At 40.2% G+C, this 20,325-nt stretch overlaps 1 protein-coding gene across 2 annotated transcripts in view; it reads left to right on the top strand.

Moving 5' to 3' along the window:
* cpne5a (copine Va) overlaps positions 1-20,030 on the top strand; it is a 79,514-nt gene extending 59,484 nt beyond the window's left edge. For both annotated transcript variants that reach the window (XM_069659868.1, XM_069659867.1), the window contains 7 exons: positions 1,618-1,664; positions 3,407-3,588; positions 5,382-5,509; positions 9,188-9,290; positions 13,993-14,050; positions 14,201-14,274; positions 16,437-20,030. In XM_069659868.1, coding sequence (XP_069515969.1) covers positions 1,618-1,664; positions 3,407-3,588; positions 5,382-5,509; positions 9,188-9,290; positions 13,993-14,050; positions 14,201-14,274; positions 16,437-16,625 — 781 coding nt within the window. In that variant the 3' untranslated portion in view covers positions 16,626-20,030. The remainder of the gene's footprint in view (positions 1-1,617; positions 1,665-3,406; positions 3,589-5,381; positions 5,510-9,187; positions 9,291-13,992; positions 14,051-14,200; positions 14,275-16,436) is intronic.
* Positions 20,031-20,325: the final 295 nt, after the last annotated feature.

Genomic DNA, 20,325 nt, shown 5'->3' with positions numbered 1-20,325 from the left:
CACTGTTACTTCACACATTGCTACATCAGGAGCACACTTCTTGGTTTGCATTGGATGTAAATCTTTGAGATGTGGAGCCAAATATGGACGCAATTCTCTAGGCTACTGGGCAGAAAAGTTTGCATGTTTGTTTTGATAATTCACACAAAGATCAATAGATATTAATTTAATATTCCAATAGTCAACTTACTTTTAAAGGGCTCCTAAGTTGATCACTGACCTGGGGAAATCAGGTTTTCTGGTGATGTTACTCAGGGCCTCTTTCTCTATTATAACTCTAATTGAAGCTGTGGTTAATGGGCCTGTAATGGAATATTAACAGATATCTTTAAATTGAATTCAATGTAAGTTAAGATTCAACATTATTTTCAATTAATCTGTTGCCTATTTAGTATTTTTAATTAATTGTTTAAGTCTAAATATGAGGATCTAGTGGCAAATGGCCATCATAACTTATTTTCTATCTTGTTATAATAATTATTATATTCATTTTTTAAATGGGATGTGTGTTGTAAATGTATTTGTGTAAAAAAATGACACTGGTCAATGCTACCTCCTCTCACTGCAGCACTAAGCTAATGTCTGTGGATGAACCTCCCTGTAATGCTCTGATGACCGGCCTGTAATTGGCAGTTTGACTGACGTCCTGCGCTCTGCCTTCACTCTAACCCACCATCTTGCTTTCCCAGCGAATCACTGAAACCTAAGCAGAGAAATCAGCAGAGACGTTCAAATTGAGGCGGCATTGCCATTGTATCAATTCCCCTTTGTCAGCTGAGCGGTCCAGCTCAATGCTGATTAATGAGCTGGGGTCAGAGTCTCCCCAGGAGGAAGCCGCCATTATCTTCGATACCGGGCTTGTGGGAATATCTGAATGGCGGTGAAGTCAGGAAAGGCAATCAGTGTTAATCACAATGAAAGGGCACACACTTTGATCTCTGCTCCCCCTCCCCTCGCTCTTCGTTTCTCTCTCGGGGGGTAAAACGGGAAAATCCAGCGGAGACTAGTTAGGCCATGTTTAGTCTCGTTTCAGGGTTTTGGCGATCATTACGAGCTCATGAATAAAAGGTCTCTTGTAGTTTTTGGAAATATTGCACGGCTGCTTTTTAAGATTGATATAATGAATGAAAAACGTCACATTTTCCACTGTTCATACCATAGCTAGCGAAGACTGGGATTATTTTCTCGTAAAAAAGAAAGAATATATTTCTCAGCGTTCAGTCAAGTCATTAAGCCAGCTGCAGCAACATTTAAGAGCCTTCAGTTTTTCTAGGTTTATGTGAGATGTGTTTGTGGTTTTGAATTTATGTGCTGCTAACATTTTAAAGATATTTAAACTTCAAGATCAAAACTGCTTTAGATGCTGTTTGACCATAAAACACGCGCTCTCTCTCTGCTTGCTAATATTGAATAATAAAGCCTTGATTAGATGTGGCACAGTCTATAAAAGTGAATTATCGACACTGTTCTGGGTTGTGTTTTGTCACGCCTCCTCTCAGATGAGAGATTGAGCAGACACTACAGTGAAACCTGCCAGAGCCTCATTAAACTGCAGCATCGAGCTTCCCTGCCTCTCTTTTGTTAACAGCATCCTTTCCTCTCATTCGTCTGTTTCAGGACTCAGATTCACTTCACAGTGGCCATTGATTTCACTGCATCAAATGGTGAGTGTTTCTCCTACCATCACCCCGCTCTTCCTCCATTTGTCTTCTTGCTTGTAATTTTGTATCTCCTCTCTTGTTCAACTTCTTGTCACGTAATAAACGATGTCAAGTATGTGTAATTTCACAAGAGGATGTGAAGAGAAGACAAAGCAAAAATATGAGAAATGATGATGCGTTCAGGGACAATTGAAGAGATGCACAAACAAACATAAAAAAAGTTAAACTCCACCTCTGATCATACACTGTGTGTCTGAAGGAAGTATACATCGATCAGCCATAACATTAGGACCACCTGCCAAAACAGCCCTGACCTGTCGAGGCATGGACTCCACTGGACATATGAAGGTGTGCTGAGGTATCTGGCACCAAGACGCAGCAGATCCTTTCCTGTAAGTTGCGAGGTGCGGCCTCCATGGATCGAACTTGTTTGTCCAGCGCATCCCTCAAATGCTCCATTTGATGGAGATCTGGGGACTTTGGAGGCCAAGTCAACACACAAAAGAAAACTTGATTCATCAGACCAGGCCGCCTTCTTCCATTGCTCCATGGTCCAGTTCTGATGTTTGATTGTAGGCACTTCAGACAGGGGTCAGCATGGGCACCCTGACCGGTCTGCGGCTTTCAGCAATCTGAGCAACTATAGCTCTTCTGTTGGTAGGTCCTGACTGCTGCAGACCAGGAACTCCCCACATGAGCTGCAGTTTTAGAGATGCTCTGACCCACTCGTCTAGACTCTAGAACATCAGAGTTTGGCCCTTATCAAAGTCGCTCACATCCTCAGAGGCTTTATTGAAATATACATAAGTACAATTTACTCAAGTATTTTCATTTTATGCTACTTTATACTCCCAATCAACAACATTTCAGAAGCAAATTTTGTATGTTTAATCCACTTTATCGTATTCATCTGAAATTATGAGGTATTATTACAAATTGTGCCACCCATTATTCCCAACTTTATCATTTGCAAAATTAGCATGATGCTCACTCAAATAATAGAATATACTGTACGTTATTCTTTATACTTTTTTATGTTAAAGATATAATCTCGAAGTTCTCAGTTTCGTTCTATTTGGCGGCACCTAATGGCGTTAAAAGGCAATTGTGGGCGCATATGTCCCATATAACCAGACGTCCACGGTTGGCTCCCTTTGTTACAGTTGCAACTGTTGATTTTCCTCGCTGACGGTCGTTTTCCTTTTTAAACTTTTTAGTTTGCCTTCATCTGAGCGTCGACTTTGTTTCTTTTTCTTTGGATTTTCACTTATTTTTGAAGTTGTATCTGGAGTCATCGATCTTTTCTTGGTTTGTTCAGCCATAGTAGATTACTGTTTACTCGCAACACTTGCAGAGACCGGAAAAGCAGCTGCTTAGCTCCACCTACCCTCTCTGGCAGATCAACCACTGCTGGGTGATGAAAAACGCGTCATTAACTGGGCGCTGCTTGTGATTTTTACAGCGAATGTCGCCACAGACACCCGGTCCATAATAATACTATAAACTGCAAATGCAAAGGCTTTCATCAGTGGGTACATTTCTATGGTCAATCCAGAAATCAAAATGTGTCCGTAACTTTAAAAACACCAACAGAAAAATATAAATTGATTCTAACCTCCATGGTTACATCAGGCCCCATCTCTGACTTAGACCTTCCAATTTAATGTTGGTTCACATGTTTCTCTGGTTGCTCCTGTCTGTCTGACCGTTTGCATCACTGACTCTGACTCCTCTTGTCTTGAAAGGAAATCCATCCCAGTCCACTTCACTGCACTACATGAACCCGTACCAGATGAACGCCTATGCCATGGCCCTGAAGGCCGTGGGCGAGATCATCCAGGACTACGACAGTGATAAGATGTTCCCTGCGCTGGGATTCGGTGCCAAGCTGCCCCCTGATGGAAGGGTCTCCCATGAGTTCCCTCTGGTGGGTGCACTATCAGGCTATTTTTCAAGTTGCGTCAGATATTTTCATATAACTTAAACCGACTCTACATGAAAGTGATTGTGGGCATCTTTAGATGTGAGCACTCGACCGTGTGTTTATGCTCTCTCCTAAGCATTCTGTGTTCATGTGCAATATGGATGTGTGCATTCTGAGATGAATGCCGCTACACCTCTCACATGCATAATTCAGAGTGAATTTCATTTACCTTTTATAGTGCAAATCAGCTTCTGTGAGGCTGAAGGATTCTTAAATCAATTTGGCTCCTCTCTGCCAGCTAATGTGCTCCGGCTGCTGCATGCTACAGCCTAATGAGGAGTCTGTCTACAGGGTAACGTCTGCATCACTCCATGTTTCCACTGAAATTAGCAAATTAAGATTCATCTCAGCATATAATTGAAGCTCCATTCTTCCATGCTGTAGTCTTCTAAATGAGTTTAAAAGTGAAGTTACAGTTCGAGTTGAGTTTACTGTCATACATGTTTTGTTAGAAATACGCCTCGAGGTCGAGGAAGCTAACCTTTAAAGTTCTGAGGCACGTCACCGGAACTAAAGAATGCTTTCAAAATGTTATTCAGCTCTTTGAGAGGAGCCCAAAATGTCATCTTTCACGGCTCAGAAGCACTAAATACACTTTTTAAGTGTGAGCTGCTACATCAAACTCAATGGCTACATCACTGCTTCACTGGATGTGGAGAGAGCACGTAGTCACAACTCGTTTCACTGATATCCTTTTCATCCAGTAGAGAAGCTAAGAAGCCCAGCTTTACTTTGATTGAAAACAGTCTTCACATCTTTGTATTTAGCTCTACTGTATTACTTCCACCCTTGCAGGAATGGAAAATGGATTTAAGATGTCTTTACGTTTTTACATGACTAACTTAACCCACAAGATACATGTGCAAAAAGACCCATTTGGATATGATCTTAATGCAGGCATTGCCTCCCTTTTAATCAAGGCTGTACTCGTTCACGTCATACTTTCTTTCACTTAAAGGCACTATTTTCACACATTTCACACACAGGAAATTCTATCGGACTACATTATATAAAGAGGCTTACATGTCATTAAAGGAAATATTCATGGGCATTACTTCAGTCCTTCCTTTCTTCTTCCATCCTTTTTTTCTACGTTTGTGCACATGATGCTATATTTCTCTCAATTAGTGCGCATCAATTATAAACTACTCTCTAACATACATCATGTAAGTTAAGTATTAAGAGTGTTATGATTCTCACTAGCCATTGTACAAAGCACACTTTATATTCGACGAGTTGTTTAATTGAAACAATTTCAAACACAACTTAAGTCCTTGTGCTTAGCTAAGCTAAACATGTCCAAGACTCATATCTGTACTGAATGAATGCAAAGAGATTAAATTGATATTAATTTCATTTTAGACTGGAGGTTATTGTAAACATGCAGGATGTAAAAGTGATAAAAGACAAATGTATTGGTAGCTGAAAATGTTTTTATTGCTGATCAATGGGGGTTGATTTTGTAGTTTGCTGCAGTGATGTAGCAGTGTACTCTGCTGTGTCAGTACACTGTTACAGCACTGTTGGGTGTGGTTACAGCTGCACCTATCACTAATGCTAGCTGTGGTCAGAAGTGCAACAGATGAATGTCAAACTTCCTCATTGCTTTTCAGCCTATAAAGTTACTCTTTACTTTCAAACACGTTGTTGTTTACATCAGCTATTCCTTGTTACGTCCATGTTGTATTCCATTCTGACTTTATATTCAGTGCATGTTTTGTTTTTGTTTTTCCCAGAACGGCAACATTGAGAACCCCTACTGTAACGGCATGGAGGGGATTCTCGAAGCTTACCACCAAAGCCTTAAGACGGTTCAGCTGTATGGACCCACCAACTTCTCTCCTGTTGTTAATCATGTGGCAAGGTAAAAGCACAAATCGCCGTCCCAGTGAACAACACAGAGCACATCTGGGAGGTCACTCTGTAAATTATATTCCCCAGATACATGCACGCCGTCAGAGCTATAACACAGTCGGTGATGGATTCTCTGTGAACGGAGTAGAACAAATGAAGGGGATATAAACAATCAGCTGGATGGTATATATGGGGAGAAATGGTAATCAGGCATGTGCAGGTGCTGCTGAGGTATGGTACCTATATATGTGTGATTGTGTAGGTTTATGTGTGTGCATGAATATAAACTGCCTCAATTGTTTCAAGGAAACATGGCAAATCCCACATGCATAACATTTTATATGTGATGTCCCAAGGAGTTTCCTTTTTTGCTTCAAACATTGATTTCTGCTTTAATGTGGTCAATAGCAATAGTGAAGAGTTGTGTGTTGTCATTGTTGTATGTATTACTGTACTCAAGTCGTGTAGCCTTTCAGCCATGTGACTATGAGTCACACTGTTTAGTAAGTGTTTAAAGTGTACTGTGTTGGAAACTAGAGGCTCAGTCGACACTGTCTCATTCCTGACCTGTGTTTTCATACTGGACTCAATCTGGGACTTGGGCCCCTGTGATGATGATTCATGACTCTGCTTGGAGTTGAATAATAATGACTCAATCTTGGAATCAGGTTTGTTCACTGCAGATCTGAACTGTAGATTATATTTAATGCATAATTAACCTCAATTAACAATTACCCCTTAAAGAAACGCATCACTTTAACCCCCTCGCCTGGCCTTTATGCTACAAGATATATATGGGACAACATCAGCAGTCATCTCCATGGCTGGGCCTGTCAGCTTTTAAACTGCAGTGCACCAAGGACAGGCTGAACAACACGTTTTCAGATTGGCAGGTTTGAGATGTCACAAACCTGAGCAGCCAATCCCGTTAATGGACGGGTTGACGGTATGCATATCATTATGTGCAACCTATGGCAACCACGTCGGCGATGCGTGAGCCAGCTGTAACCGTTTTTGCAAACTCACTCCTGACTACTAACGTTAAAGTTACTGATACTAATTACTAATTTCAAGCTAGCTAAGTTACAACAAGTTGCCTCTAAATGATGGCAGAGACGTGTTTTGTTTTCGGCTATGAAAGTAGAAACATCGTACATAGTGGGCGGGGACTATGCAGATTCAGGAATTTTTAATGAGGGAGAAGGAGGAGATGCTTTGGGAGGCAATTAAACTTATTTTGTAGAAAAAACAGATCAGACACAATTTATTATTTCAAGCAGAGAATTTTATATGTCTTAAAACAAGACGTCAATGTGCAGTTTTTGTCAACATCAGACATATTTTATATTAGTAACTGTGCTTTACTGTATTTTTATTAACTATCTGTTACACCAGCCTCCGTGTATAGGTATTCACAGGATAAGTTAGTCTTCGACATTAAATACACAAGTAAATCTGCTTACAATGACAGTTCAGTCAGAAAACTCAGGTTTGTAATAGGTTGAATGTTTATTGCAGCAGCTGAACATAGCTTGTGTTTGGCGTCTGGGCTCCGACCTCATCACTCCTCGCAGATTAATTTTACAGGCAAAAATTTGAGGAGTGATGAGATAAAATCTTAAACCCCCCAAGCCGGGGCCTGCAGGTGGATGCTGGGTTGGTGGTAGGGCTCAAAGTATGAGTTCAGTTCTGGTGCAGGGCAGCGATGCCAATGACAGAGCAGAGGAAGAGACCAGAAATCTCGCAGCTTAAATAGACCGCCACATTGTGAGGAAGTGTTTGTCACGTGATTGTGGAGAATGACGCACATCAAGTGTGAAATCAGTGCAGCTCGAGTTGCCTGCCTGAACTAGCTCACAGGCATCGCTCCATCTCTTAAATGTGTGTATGATAATTATAATGTTAATGATAAAAAAACTTGTGATGGTCGCTTGTTTAGCTCAGCAGCCGCCCCATGAACAGAGGCTACAGTCCTCGTCGCACTGATCGCAGGTTTGACTCCCGGTCTGCTGATCATTTGGTGCATGTCATCCCCCGTCTCTCTTCAGCTGTCCTATGTAATAAAGCCAAAAAAAGAAAAACATGTGACAAAGGGTTACATGCCATACACATTTATCTTGCAATGCAGTCACTGCTTAATGTTTCTAACTCCTAACCTTGGGAAAATGATTTATGTTTGTTGCATTAACTCAAACTTTCCCAGTACAACTTGAGGTTCAGATTGGACAGGATCTTATTAACTGAGACTTTAACTCAACAACTGACTGACATGGAATAGGGAATAATTCAGTGCCGTGGTAAAAACACGAATCTTGTTACCTGATGTTTGTTACTTTGACAGTTTAATTTCCCTTTTCCTGCCACTCATGTGTGCAGAGGCAGCTAGAGGAAGGATACAACCTTTCCATTCACGATCCACACTGACACAAGAAGAAAAAAAATTTTAAAAATAGAGTGAAAGTAGTCCCCTGCAGACCTTTTTGCAAGATTTCCAGGAATAAAAACATTAATAAATAAAGTTCTTATAAGGATTTTATGCCCAACACATTAAGGCTTTGAGTAGTCTGGGTTAAACGCAATCGCTAACTTCATGAGTTTATAAAACTCCACTTCATTTAAAGGGTGCAGAGTAAGGATGCAGTAAAACTACTTCAAATTATTCAGAGATGCTGGAGACCCTGAGTAGTTACAACAAGTGAAATAGGTCAGTTGAGTGAAACGCTGTTTAAAAGATTAAACCACAGAAGCAGATGTCTACATTAGATATTGAGAACAATTCTTAATGAGGGTTTACATGTACTGTAGCTGACTCATTAATTAAAGCAGGCAGTGTTTTTATGTGTTGATGTAGAGTACATGCTAGTTTCTAGATGTATAATACAATGTTAAATCCTTGATATATTTAATAGTGCAAGTTCTATATTCTTGAAATGTAGACAGGCTATAACACAGTAGTGGGTTTGGTTGTACCAGTTTGCTAATGCTCTGCTAATGTGGTCGAATGTCTCCATGTGTATGTCCTGCATTGTTTTCCTGCAGGTTGAAGAAGACAAATGTCTCTTTAGACTCCGAAACACCCGCCTTCACTGCCTGTTTCACTGACAGGTCACGCTCTGTGACTACAATTCAATCCCCTCACACACAAATTGAGCAAACTGAGAGCGAGATTAAGGGCTGATCTCTGACCTGTCCTTGCTTCTCAAGATGATCTGTCATGTTTTTTTCCCCCCTTGCTCATCAAGTCCGGTCAGATGAGCGCTAGTCAATCAATAATGTTCTGAAAGAATAAGACTGCAGCACTTGCATAAACAGTTTAATAAATTATTCATAGAGCAGCCAGTGATGGGCGATTGAAACTAGGCCACACTCTCTGTGGTGTCTCTGATGGGTTTCGTAATAGTGCCTGGTTAGACCTCTGAGACACGAAGAGCTATACAGCATATTTTACTGCTTTACACGCCTATATAAAGCGCTTGTGTCACCCGCTGGGCGAGGGGGCAGTTTGTTTCTCAAGAACATGTTTTTTAATGTTTCTTTCTTATCTCTGACACAGCGGCTGCTGCCCCGCTGATCTTTGATTGTCTCGCTGGTTGTTCAAAACAATCTCTTTAAGTCCATGAACACGTATCTGTTTTCATCTGTGCTTCGCTTTAACTTGACCTGTGTGCTGATGGTTTCTCTGTTTCAGGTATGCAGCAGCGGTGCAGGACGGATCTCAGTACTTTGTGCTGCTCATCATCACTGACGGCGTCATATCAGACATGGCTCAGACCAAGGAGGCTATAGTGAATGTAAGTGCTGTTCTGAAACTACCGGAGGATGTTCACCTCTCTCTCTCTCTCTCTCTCTCTCTCTGTTCCTCTCGGCTCAGCAGGGCACAACCATTGCGGGTGCTTTAAGTCAACTGTGGCACTTGTACCAGGCTTTCTGTTACTTCCGGCGGTTTTTAAACCAGAGCCTCTACATTTGAGGATTCATGTGATGTTTTCTGCTCCACTTGTTTCTCCCCGTGTGCTCAGTTGCTGTGTTTGTCCAATATTTTTTCCTTTTTATTGAGTCCCTCAGGAGTCTGAGGGGCTCAGCTGAGATTCGCTCTCAGGTCAACAGGTTCACTTTATTAGAGCCGAGGGTCTTATCCAGCACACCATCTGCACCAGCTTTTAAAGTATCAATGTGTCTCTCTTCCTTTGCTGTGTGCTTGCATATTCATTAGAGTTCATTTAAAGTTGAATTATGACAGCGCTGAGTGCGGCATCCGCACTCATCATCGGCCAGGTTGACCCTCACAGCAGCACGGCGCTCTGACCCCCAGCAGACTGGGTTTAAAGGGAATTTGCGACTGTTAATCAAACCATTCGAACAGCCACACCTTCCTTTTAAGATCTTGTCTGCTGCTCTGCACTGCTCCGCCTGAACCTGCTGTGTCCTGCTATCACCTCTCCCCTCTCCGTTTCTCCTGCTCACTCATTAAAGAACTGAATGGACTGTTCCTCTCTGCATTTAGCCTCTTTTTGCCCTTAGGAAATTAGCCATCCTGAGAGGGTTACAGGGAGTATTCATCTCTGCACCTATTTATTTGTGCTCTCTGATGCTGTGGTGTTTATTCAAAGATAGCCTTAAACCACACAGAGCAGAATATCTGTATATCAGTAATGTTCAGGTACCGCTGCAAACCAAACTGTAATGTTTTGTTTATTCCGGTTTCTTCTTCCTAAACCAGCACAGCTTTGCCTCCAGTGACTAATATGTCCACACATCGCCAGGAGAACCTCAGGGGACATACTTCCTTTGATGTTTTTCCTTTAAGCTTCAAATTTTGTTTTAGGGTTTTAAATTATGAAAAGGTGTCTCTCTCTAAGACCTGGTAGGACAAACTGTAAATGAATTTGTCCTCAGGTATTAGATTATGTCTGCTGGTGTCGGTTTGTTGTCTGGATAGAAGACTGGCTCAACCACTAACACAATAACAGCCATGAATGTTTTATAATTTAGAAACACGCAAAGAGCCGAAAGTTTCAATTCTTTGGGAAACTTTAGACACCTAAAAATACCCTGAAAGTTACGTACAAACTCAAACTTTCTCTCACCTTTGACCTCTTTAACCCCACAGTCATTACAAACTGTTACTGTAGAGCCAAACCCAAACAACACCAAGTTCATTAATCTCTTGTTTTTAAAAATAGATGTAAATACATTCATTATAAGTATATCAAAATCCTTCTCTTTCCTGATAAAGGAAGATCTTCCTCCCCATAACATTGAAGTATTCTCTAGACCTGCTCTATATGTAAAGTGTTGTGAGAAAGCTTGACTGATGATTATCCTAACAGTTAGTTGTGACCAAGTAATCTGATTGGACAAGAGGTGTTCCATGAGTGCTGATATAGAGCACTGGGACTTTTCACTGTGTGTATCCCTCCGCCTCAGCCAAGCGTTCTGAATACATTACATCAGACTGTGTATGTCTACATTGATCAAGCTGGTACCTCTGAATCACACAGCAGAATCTTATTTCACTGGTTGCATCATAAATTAAAACCTACAGATAAAAGTACATGATAAAAAACAGCTGATCTGTGGTAACCTGTAGACACAGAGTGTAGGAGAATGCTTGGGTTGCTTGGCAACAAAAGGCCAATTTCAGTGGCCTCGTGCCTATGACCGAATCAGAGTCATGATGTCACATCATCACTCCCTCTCATATGATAACTCTTAAATACATTGAGATGACTTATGGTGAATTCCGGGTTGGTCACAGAAATTTATTAAGTCAAATGTAATTTGCTGTTACTAGTTTATCACCCTTATGCTCCTGATCAAAAAGGTGCAGATGAAGGTGGCGTTGGATTGAGTTATCCAATTAATTCTTATAAACGTGTTGGTAGCTACCATACAATAGCAAATAGCATATTAGCTCAATATTAGATATCAAAAAGCACCTATTAATGCATTATACCACATGATCATATCTACATCAACAAGGATTGTTCCCTCAATAACCCCCTAAATATCACACATAAATAACAATCTTCATATGCTTTGCTTAGTATTGCGTTACTACCACCTTATGAGGCCCATGAATACTGTACTTAGGAGTTTATTTATGGAAAACATTTTGTAAATGGTAGGGACGCACGTTATTATTGGCATGTTATCGGTATATGCAGATAATGGCTTGAAGATGACATATCGGCATCGGCAGATATGTCATTTTTCTGCCAATATTTTCCGCCGATAAATCAACGTTTAATTATGCCTGATTCCCTAAAAAACTTGACCTCGGCCTGCACCGCGCCTCTTCCATCAAGTGTGAAGAAGGGTGCAAGATGTATGCGGTATGGCAGTTTTGAAAAGTTTCCGAAACGGACAGCAAGGTCAGATTTCATTTCATGTATTCGTTCTGTGCAGTAAATTTTGCCCTAGTTGTTGCTCAGGATTGTCTCAGAGAGAGCATCATCCAAGCCTGTCTAAGTTGTATGAATATTACAAGTTTATTTGAAAGAAAATGTTACATACAAATAAATATGGCATTTTGTACATACTATTAAGTAGTTTTCTTATCTTACCCAGTGAATGTGTACATTTTCAAAGCACTGTATTGTGTTATTTCTGCATCTGCCAGTGGACCACTACAATAAGAGTAGGCATGATATCAATTCCACTAAAGGGGATACTTTATGTTCTTTGCAATCAGGTGGAAAAAAACATGTGCCTAATATATCAGTATCGAAAATGGGCAAAAAGGGTTGGAAAATATTGGCATACCGGATAAGGGCAAAAAATCCAATATCATGCACCCCTAGTAAACCGCCTTATAGTTGGCCTATGGTATTGCAGTATAAGGCAATGTTAGGTTCTTTATAATGACTTATTAAGAGCTAATGATGTTGCTAATAAGCAGCTTGTCAATGGTAAATAGCTGTCCCTTTATGTTAAGTGTTAAAAACCTTATGTAGGCCTTATTAAGGATTTAGTAGAAATCTCTCTTGTTATTAAATTTGTCCCACATGTCTGTTTCTGATGGAAATATATCACATTAAATAAGCTTAAGACCCATTAACCACCGCTTCACTGTCATTTTAAGAAGAAATGAATGGATGGATTTTAATATTTAGATACATGCACTTAACAACGTGGATGCTAAACATCTTTCTACCAGAGATACAGAAATTATTTCAGTTCCAATCCTCTTAGCCTCGCATTAATACGACCAACGGGGAAAACAGCTTTTCTTTAAAAATCAATTAAATGTTTATGATGAGAAAAGCTCTCTGCTACCAGTGTCTGTATATTTATTGTGGCTCTGCTGAAGAATAGCAGGGAGTATGTGTTCGGACGGATTGATGGATTGAGATCCCCTGAGTGACTTTATGGTACAGGCGAAGTAACAAATGATGTAGGCTGAATAATTCAGCTCTGTACACAGAATCTGATCTGGTATTTATGGGAATTTGCTCACGGGGTCTCCTGCAGATGGAAAAGGGGGCAAACATGAATGCTTGTATTTAGCGTGAGAGCCGGTCACGGGGAATGAGCCTGATGGAGGGAAAGATAACACGCGGAGAGAGATGGACGGAGAATAATGATAGAGAACATGGAGAGGGTGGTCCTCCTCTGTCTGTTTGCTGCTATCTGTGACAGGCCTGCCCCCTCGGGAGGCTTTTCCAGGAAAGCTGACCTACTTTTACCCCTGTTAATGCACTTCTACCACAAGCATATATCATTCATTCAGTCAGGGCTTTCACTTTCTTTACACCGGGACTTTAGATTCATGCAGGGGAGAAACCTGTACACAGAAAGATAAGCCTTATTAAAGCTTTATTATGCAGGCTCAGGTTGTGTTTAGTAACATATGGCTTCAGTATTTCCACATTTCTATATGGAAACTTAAGGAATACATAATGTTAAACACTGAGTTAAGTACTAGTGTGTAGAGTGCACTTAATGAATAAAGACATTGACTTAATTAATGTTTGTACATATTATCTTGACAGTTCTAATTCTGTTGTTTGTTGAGTTGTTAAGCAGAACATTGAGTAACCTTTTGTCCTTTAACTCACCTCTTCCATGTTCCATAAAAGTAGCAGATGCAATCAGCACACTGTGCCGTCCTGAGCAGAGATCTTCTGCTTTATGCTGGCTGCCTTTGGGCTCCTGGGTTGAATAATGTTTTTCATATTTCCTCTCGGTCCCTGCAGAACCCAAACGGCGTAACATAATGTCAAGTGAAACACAGCCAACAAGCTGTTAAGATGCTTCGTGTCCTTTATGTTTACATTATTTTATCTCGTCCAATATTGTTTCTGTGATCTGGCGTCTCCTGAGAGCCGTGCCTGCAGATTAAAACTGTGTCTGGAGGATGAGAAAAATACTAATAACTATAAATGTAACTCCTCCGTACTCTGATGTCAAGCTTTTTATCAGCTAATACAGAACGTGCTCTTCCAAGTGTCCGAGCGACAACTCACTGTTTGTTCTTCTTGTCTGTGACAGGCTGCTAAACTCCCCATGTCCATCATCATTGTTGGAGTTGGCCAAGCCGAGTTCGATGGTGAGAACAGTCACTAAACTTCCTCATGTGTGGAAAACAGTTTGTGGGCTGATTGCAGCAGGGATTTGTTTGTGCAAATGTACAATCAATCAGTACAACAATTGAACGTCTTTGGCAGCTCATTAATACAAAGTAATGTTTTCTCTGTAGCCATGGTTGAGCTGGATGGTGATGACATCAGGATTTCCTCGCGGGGGAAGTTGGCAGAGAGAGACATCGTACAGGTGAGAGGCTTCTCATATTTTGCTCCCTCTTTCTCCAATGTCATAGTGGTTTGAAAGTATAATTTATCCCATTTAGTGGCCATGCTTATAACAAAATAAGATCTATCAACAACTCTGTTCCAGACTGTTTTTAAAAGCGATTTAGATCGTCTAGTCCCTGACAAAATCAGCCCAGATGATTTCCTTTAAGCTATCAGGACAAAATGAAAATGATCGAACATTGACGTTGTCCTTACATTAACATCCCTGCTCCCCAGAAAAAAAAGCCCTTGCATTATGAACGCTTAATGAGTTGTCTTATCAACACCCCAAACTCAACCCAAATATTTCCTCTATACACATGTTATAAGAAAGTGGATTTAGCTTGAACTGACTGTACACGTTCAAAGGATGAAACCTTAATTTGATGTCACCATTGTCACCCTAGTCAGGATAAAATGTTATCTTGTTTATCATAAATTCTCCTAAACTATTTTTTATAAAATTAGCACAACACTTTCATAGTCTACAGAGGGTAAAATGAAATTGCTGATTGCTATTTCTCTGGCACCAATATCAAGGAAACTTTGACTGATTTTTGAAGCCTGAGTAGGCTACTGGTCTTGCTTTAAAGCATAAAGGGTTTATGATGTAGGCATATACATGTATCCTTGTGGTATCTGACTGCTTTAAAATGACCTAGTTTATGGTGGCTACTGACATGCCACAGGACGACCTTAAGATCTGTGATCCCTCAGCTTTGGCCTCTTGTGTTTTGTCACACATTTCTGATGCTGGTAAAGATCGTTGAGAGTGAAAACAACAAGGCGGAACTTGAAGAAAGCCTTGGGAATTTGCTGTATTTCAGAAACAATGTCTAGTAAAGACAGCTCCACTGCAGAATTTCTGTTTACTGTGATCCCTACTCTCTAGCACTGTAAATGTCTGAGAATATTCTGAGTCATCCAGGTAATAGTAATTTAAAGGTTTAATCCAGAAGGCAACAGGACATGGTTAATGTTCTTAAAGATGTATCACCCCTCATCTTCATACACTGAACAAGCTTTCAGTTCATGAAGGCTTCTTCAGTTTTGCCTCTCAAACGAAAGGCTTCTTCAGAACTTTAACCATGTCCAGTTGCCTTTTGGATTAAACCTTTGAATTACCACACTACATGAAGAAAAACTTTAATACAGAGATTGCATGGTGGCAATGAATGGAGCAAAGAGAAGAGCTAAAATAGAAAATATGTTGGGGATAATTTATGATTATCTTTCCATGTTCTGTTTGATAATTGTCCATTACACTCACAGTGAGAGCTGCGTCCATAGCAACCGTTAGCTCTGTAGCCTTCTTAAAATTAGCCAACCGAGCTGTTATGACTCACATTAAATGGATGATGATGGTGAAGTAAGACAAGTTCAACCAGACTGCAGGAATCAGCGCAACGCCTGATTGAGGTTCTCTGTCTCGTCACTGTCAGAGTCTGTTGTAATTTTCTTTTCCATTCACCATCCGTTTACTTCATGAGCTGTTCAGTTTTGTAGATCTCTTTGTCATTGCCCAAACTTTTTGCATCTTTTAACCTTCACTGCTTTCTCTCTGCTGTTTCGTCTCTTTCTTTCCCCCCTCTGTTAACAAGCCGGCCTCAAATTTACCGGACTCCTTGGGCGGATTGATATGATTACAGTTAGGCTTTCGGATTGTGTGATTAGAACCGCGTCCCTACCAACGGTCTGTTCTTCATAGCAACAGTCTGTTATCAAGAAATAACAGACCTTGGAATGCCGTTAACCAATCAGAATCAATTATTTAACACAGCTGTGCAATAATTAGATATAATGCCTGTTCCATATGTAACAGCACAGCTCAAATCGCCCTATACCACAAAGTAAATTTAAGAGCTACTGTGCTATTCAATTTAAAGCGCATTAAGGCCTGATCACGTGTGATATATAAGCTTGGTGCTCTGGTGGTGTTATCAACAGATAAATTAGTAATCAAAACCTGTGCTGAGGGTTTTTTACAGTAAAACTTGCGTCAGGTATAAATAGCAACATCATCTGCATATTGTTTGATCCACTGCTTTAACAAAGTCTGATGTAAAGGGACTACAGATAAATAATCCACACATGATTTATCCTGTTCATAACGTCATGCCTTTCTTCCCCTTGTCACAACAGTTTGTCCCGTTCAGAGACTACATGGACCGCACAGGCAACCACGTGCTAAGCATGGCGCGGCTGGCTAAAGATGTATTGGCCGAGATCCCCGACCAGCTGATTTCCTACATGAAGAGCAGAGCGATAAAACCGAACCCCGTCCCACCAGTGTACTCAGTTGACGACCTTCCCCAGACCAACCCCGTCTGAGCCCCGCACACAGAACCTGGGTCGGGGCGAGCAGGGTCGGCACTGATGGGAACCTGCCTCCTCAACCATCCTGTAAAAGAATGGAAACCACTTTGGGGTCATTTTGTTTAAAACATCTGGCTTAACGAAAAGAAGATGAGACTCCGTTTTGTTTTGGAGCGATGACACTACCTTTGGGCGAACCTGCGGATGGTCAGGGAGTTTGTTTCTCTCTGAATGCTTAAGGATGAAGCAGCTGAAGGAGCCTGGTGTAAGAGGAGGTTTTAGTTGTTTGCTGTCAAAACTGTCAAAGTGGTGATGTAATGGATAGCAAGTGAACCCGTAGAGAGAGCCTGTTTGAAGGCATACATATATTAGAATGTGCCAGTGTGTATCATGTTTGTGATACCTTTTGGAATCGATGTGTTGAACTAGGAAATCATGTGTATACTAGTTTATTTATTCACTGCAGAAATCATTGATTCCTCCGAGGGTTGGGATGAAAGTCATATTTCCTCCGTAGTTTTCCATCTTATATTTTGTGACCAGTGTAATAAGAAAATCCCCATATTTCTACTTTGATAAGGACTGTAATATAAACGCATGTGATAAAACCTATTAAGCCGCTCATGAGTCATTGTCACTGATGGATCATGTTATGTTTGCTAGCTGTGCGCTGTCGCCATACTGATACTCCAGCACCACGTCTTATACCTATTTCTAATATTTATATAAACAAAATGCACTAATTACTCTCCAAATAAAAGCACAAAGGTTATAATGTTAATAAGCTGAAAAGCATTATTTTTAAAAGACCCAGCAGCTGCCACAATGATGATAAAGAAAAGGACCCCACGTTATGTCCCCAGCATGGCTTTAACATCGTCTTCCACCATCACTTTAATACACGATGGTAACAGGAGGAATGTTTATAAGAAAATAATACACGGATATATTCAAATGAAGTTATATTTATGTGAAAAACAGAATGTTTACAGAAAAATAGATGAATAATTCAAAGCACATTCTTGCTTTTCCTGTTAGTATGCAGAGAGGTGAATTACACTGCATAAGCCACGCTGCCATATCTCATTCGTCATCTCGCCGTTTGTGTTTCTTTCCATTATATTCGTTGTCGTTACAGATATTTTCTGGGATTTTGGGATGTGTTTTTAAAGGACCTGACAAATAAACTTTGGAAAGATTGATGTCAACAAATACTCACTTATTTTTCGCCCCTTTAACTCATTTGTTCCCCAAGTGAAAACAGAGCGATCACACATCTTGTAACAGACAGAAAACTTTGATTGTACAAAACAAAAACAGTTACGAATCCATTTTTCTTAATCCTCTTCTGTATGTTTTTTTTGTTCACTGTGTTTTACTGTGTTAAATGGAGTGAGTGTTCCCAGATCAGATTGTTTCAAACTAATGCAAAACAGTCCATTTTGTAACAGAACATTGGCATACCATGTTAATACCTAAGCGGGTACAACTTCATTTTGGGATTCAATTCAAGCCAGTTGTTTGTTCACTGCATTTCTTCAAAGTGACTGTGTAATCGTTTTTAAAAGGACAGTTACAGTCGTGTAAATCTTGCGTTATCTCTTTCTAAAGGCCATCGTTTCATTAGTAGATACTCAGTCACTCAATATCTCGATCCAAATGTGCCTAGTATATGGAAACATATCCAAATTCAGTTACCCAGGTGTTACTCTGCCAGCAGCAGCAGCAGCTCTCATGTTAAAGATGCTCACAGAAAATGAAGTGTTGCAAGATTAGGACTCTTACAGCTGCAGTGGCTGAAACTCACTGTCTCTACCAGTGTCTGTACTTTTTATACTTCACTACTGATCTTTGGAATAATGAGAGTTAACGGTGTCGCTGAGCCTTGTTGTACAATATTCAAAGTCAAGACTTGTTTACAATTCAACTGTGGCTATTTACATTGCCTCAAGGAGAAGGTAAACACTCATGGGTTTCATTAAGAGGTTAAATTATTTCTGATCTTATTTTGTGCTTTTCATTGACTGACGCAGCAGGACTAACGTTTACAAAGATTCTTCATGTTGTTCTCTGAGAATGTGAAGCTCTGATCTGTTCTGACATTTGTTTTTGTGTTCAAAGATTCACGTTGCTGAACGATCTTTGTTTATGTTTTATTTTCTTTGCTCCCATGTATCCAGTGCTCACGATCCTGCAGAAACTCTGTCCAGACGCAGTGATCTCCGTCTGTCACAGGCTCAGATCCATGTTTGGCTTTTTGTTTGGCTTTTAAATGTTTCATTAGCTTTGACATTTCTCTCTCAGAAGACAAACGCAGTTTAATCTGCCGCCAAACTCACTAGTTCACCAGAAGTGACATAAGGCCATTAAGTTAATTTACATAACACACATAAATACCAGAATACCTCTACAGAAAGCCATTCAAACCAAAAGAATATAACTAATAAACATAATTAAATTTGTCATTAAAATATATTTAAAGAACTATTATGCATTAATATCTTATATATTTACATTCCTACTTAAATACTTTTTCCCCACCTTTACTTTGAAAGTCATTTTGCAGGCATGTGAAGTCAGCATCAGCATGCAGCTCATGCACTGTCAGTGTGATTGCTAATGTGAGAGGAGCTGAGAACATGAAGTGTACTTGGATTTCTGTGCACTTCCATACATATTTATGTAATTCATATTAATCAAAATCAGTTAAATGGCTTTTCTGGCTGCTCGAAGATCATAAAAAGCTTATTTTCCAGAGGCCTCTCTCCTCCACGGGGAAATCAAACTGCGCTCCCCTCAGCAGTAAACAAATAATCAATACATATGAAATGAGCACAATTATGACACTTATGCAATTGTGAAACATTAAATTATTATGAAATCTAGTTTGCAGTCTAAAAGATGTCATTCCCACAGTACAGTTTTTCTTTTTATGGCTTTAATTTTTCTCATTCTGATTTTATTTGAGGCTGAACTTTAATTCTGTACATAAGCCCCGTATTAAGAATACTCTGTGCCAAACTGTGTTCAATATACGTTGAACTTGGCCTCTTTAGACAATGTGCATGTTTGTGCCAAACGGCAGGACGTTTAATTTTCTGCCTTCATTCCCCTGACGAGTGAGCCGGCCATGTGCTCCGTTTGTTACCTGGGATGTTATTAGGAGATGAACAGCCACTTCTAGCATGTTCCACGTCTGCTTTCTTTCCATTATGCTCCGATGAGACACATACTGTATGGGTTCTTCTCACCACTACTCCTGTTTGATCCCAGGTTGTTTACATACCTCTCTTGGTCTCTGACTTGCATGCTGAAAAATTTCCAAACCAGGTGTTGGACATGATATTGTCGTCAAACTGTGGTTTGTGAAATGCTTTGTAATGGATTGCCTTAATGAAGATTAATAAAATATTGAATACTTGGCAGAATGCAAAATTGTCTCTTCTTCTTTTTATTTGTCAAGTGTTCTTATTCCTTGTTAAAACATGGCACCTACATTACCCACAATGCAGCTTGACCACTGACAGTTATGAGTTATGCTACAAGCTAATGTTGCATCAAGATTCTGGCCTCTAGTAGAGTTTGGTAATGGACTACAAATGTAACTTCACTTCACTTCACAACTTGTAGTCATTAGCTCTTTGTGACGCTGACTCAAGTGACATCAGTTGAGTCAATTACATGTATCAGATTGGAGGAGGTGCCATTTTCCACT

This window comes from Semicossyphus pulcher, unplaced genomic scaffold, assembly GCF_022749685.1.
Source record: "Semicossyphus pulcher isolate SPU_LCO1_2020_fin unplaced genomic scaffold, fSemPul1.0.p SCAF_13, whole genome shotgun sequence".
Taxonomy (NCBI): domain Eukaryota; kingdom Metazoa; phylum Chordata; class Actinopteri; order Labriformes; family Labridae; genus Semicossyphus; species Semicossyphus pulcher.
This window is presented reverse-complemented; position numbering and strand designations above follow the sequence as displayed.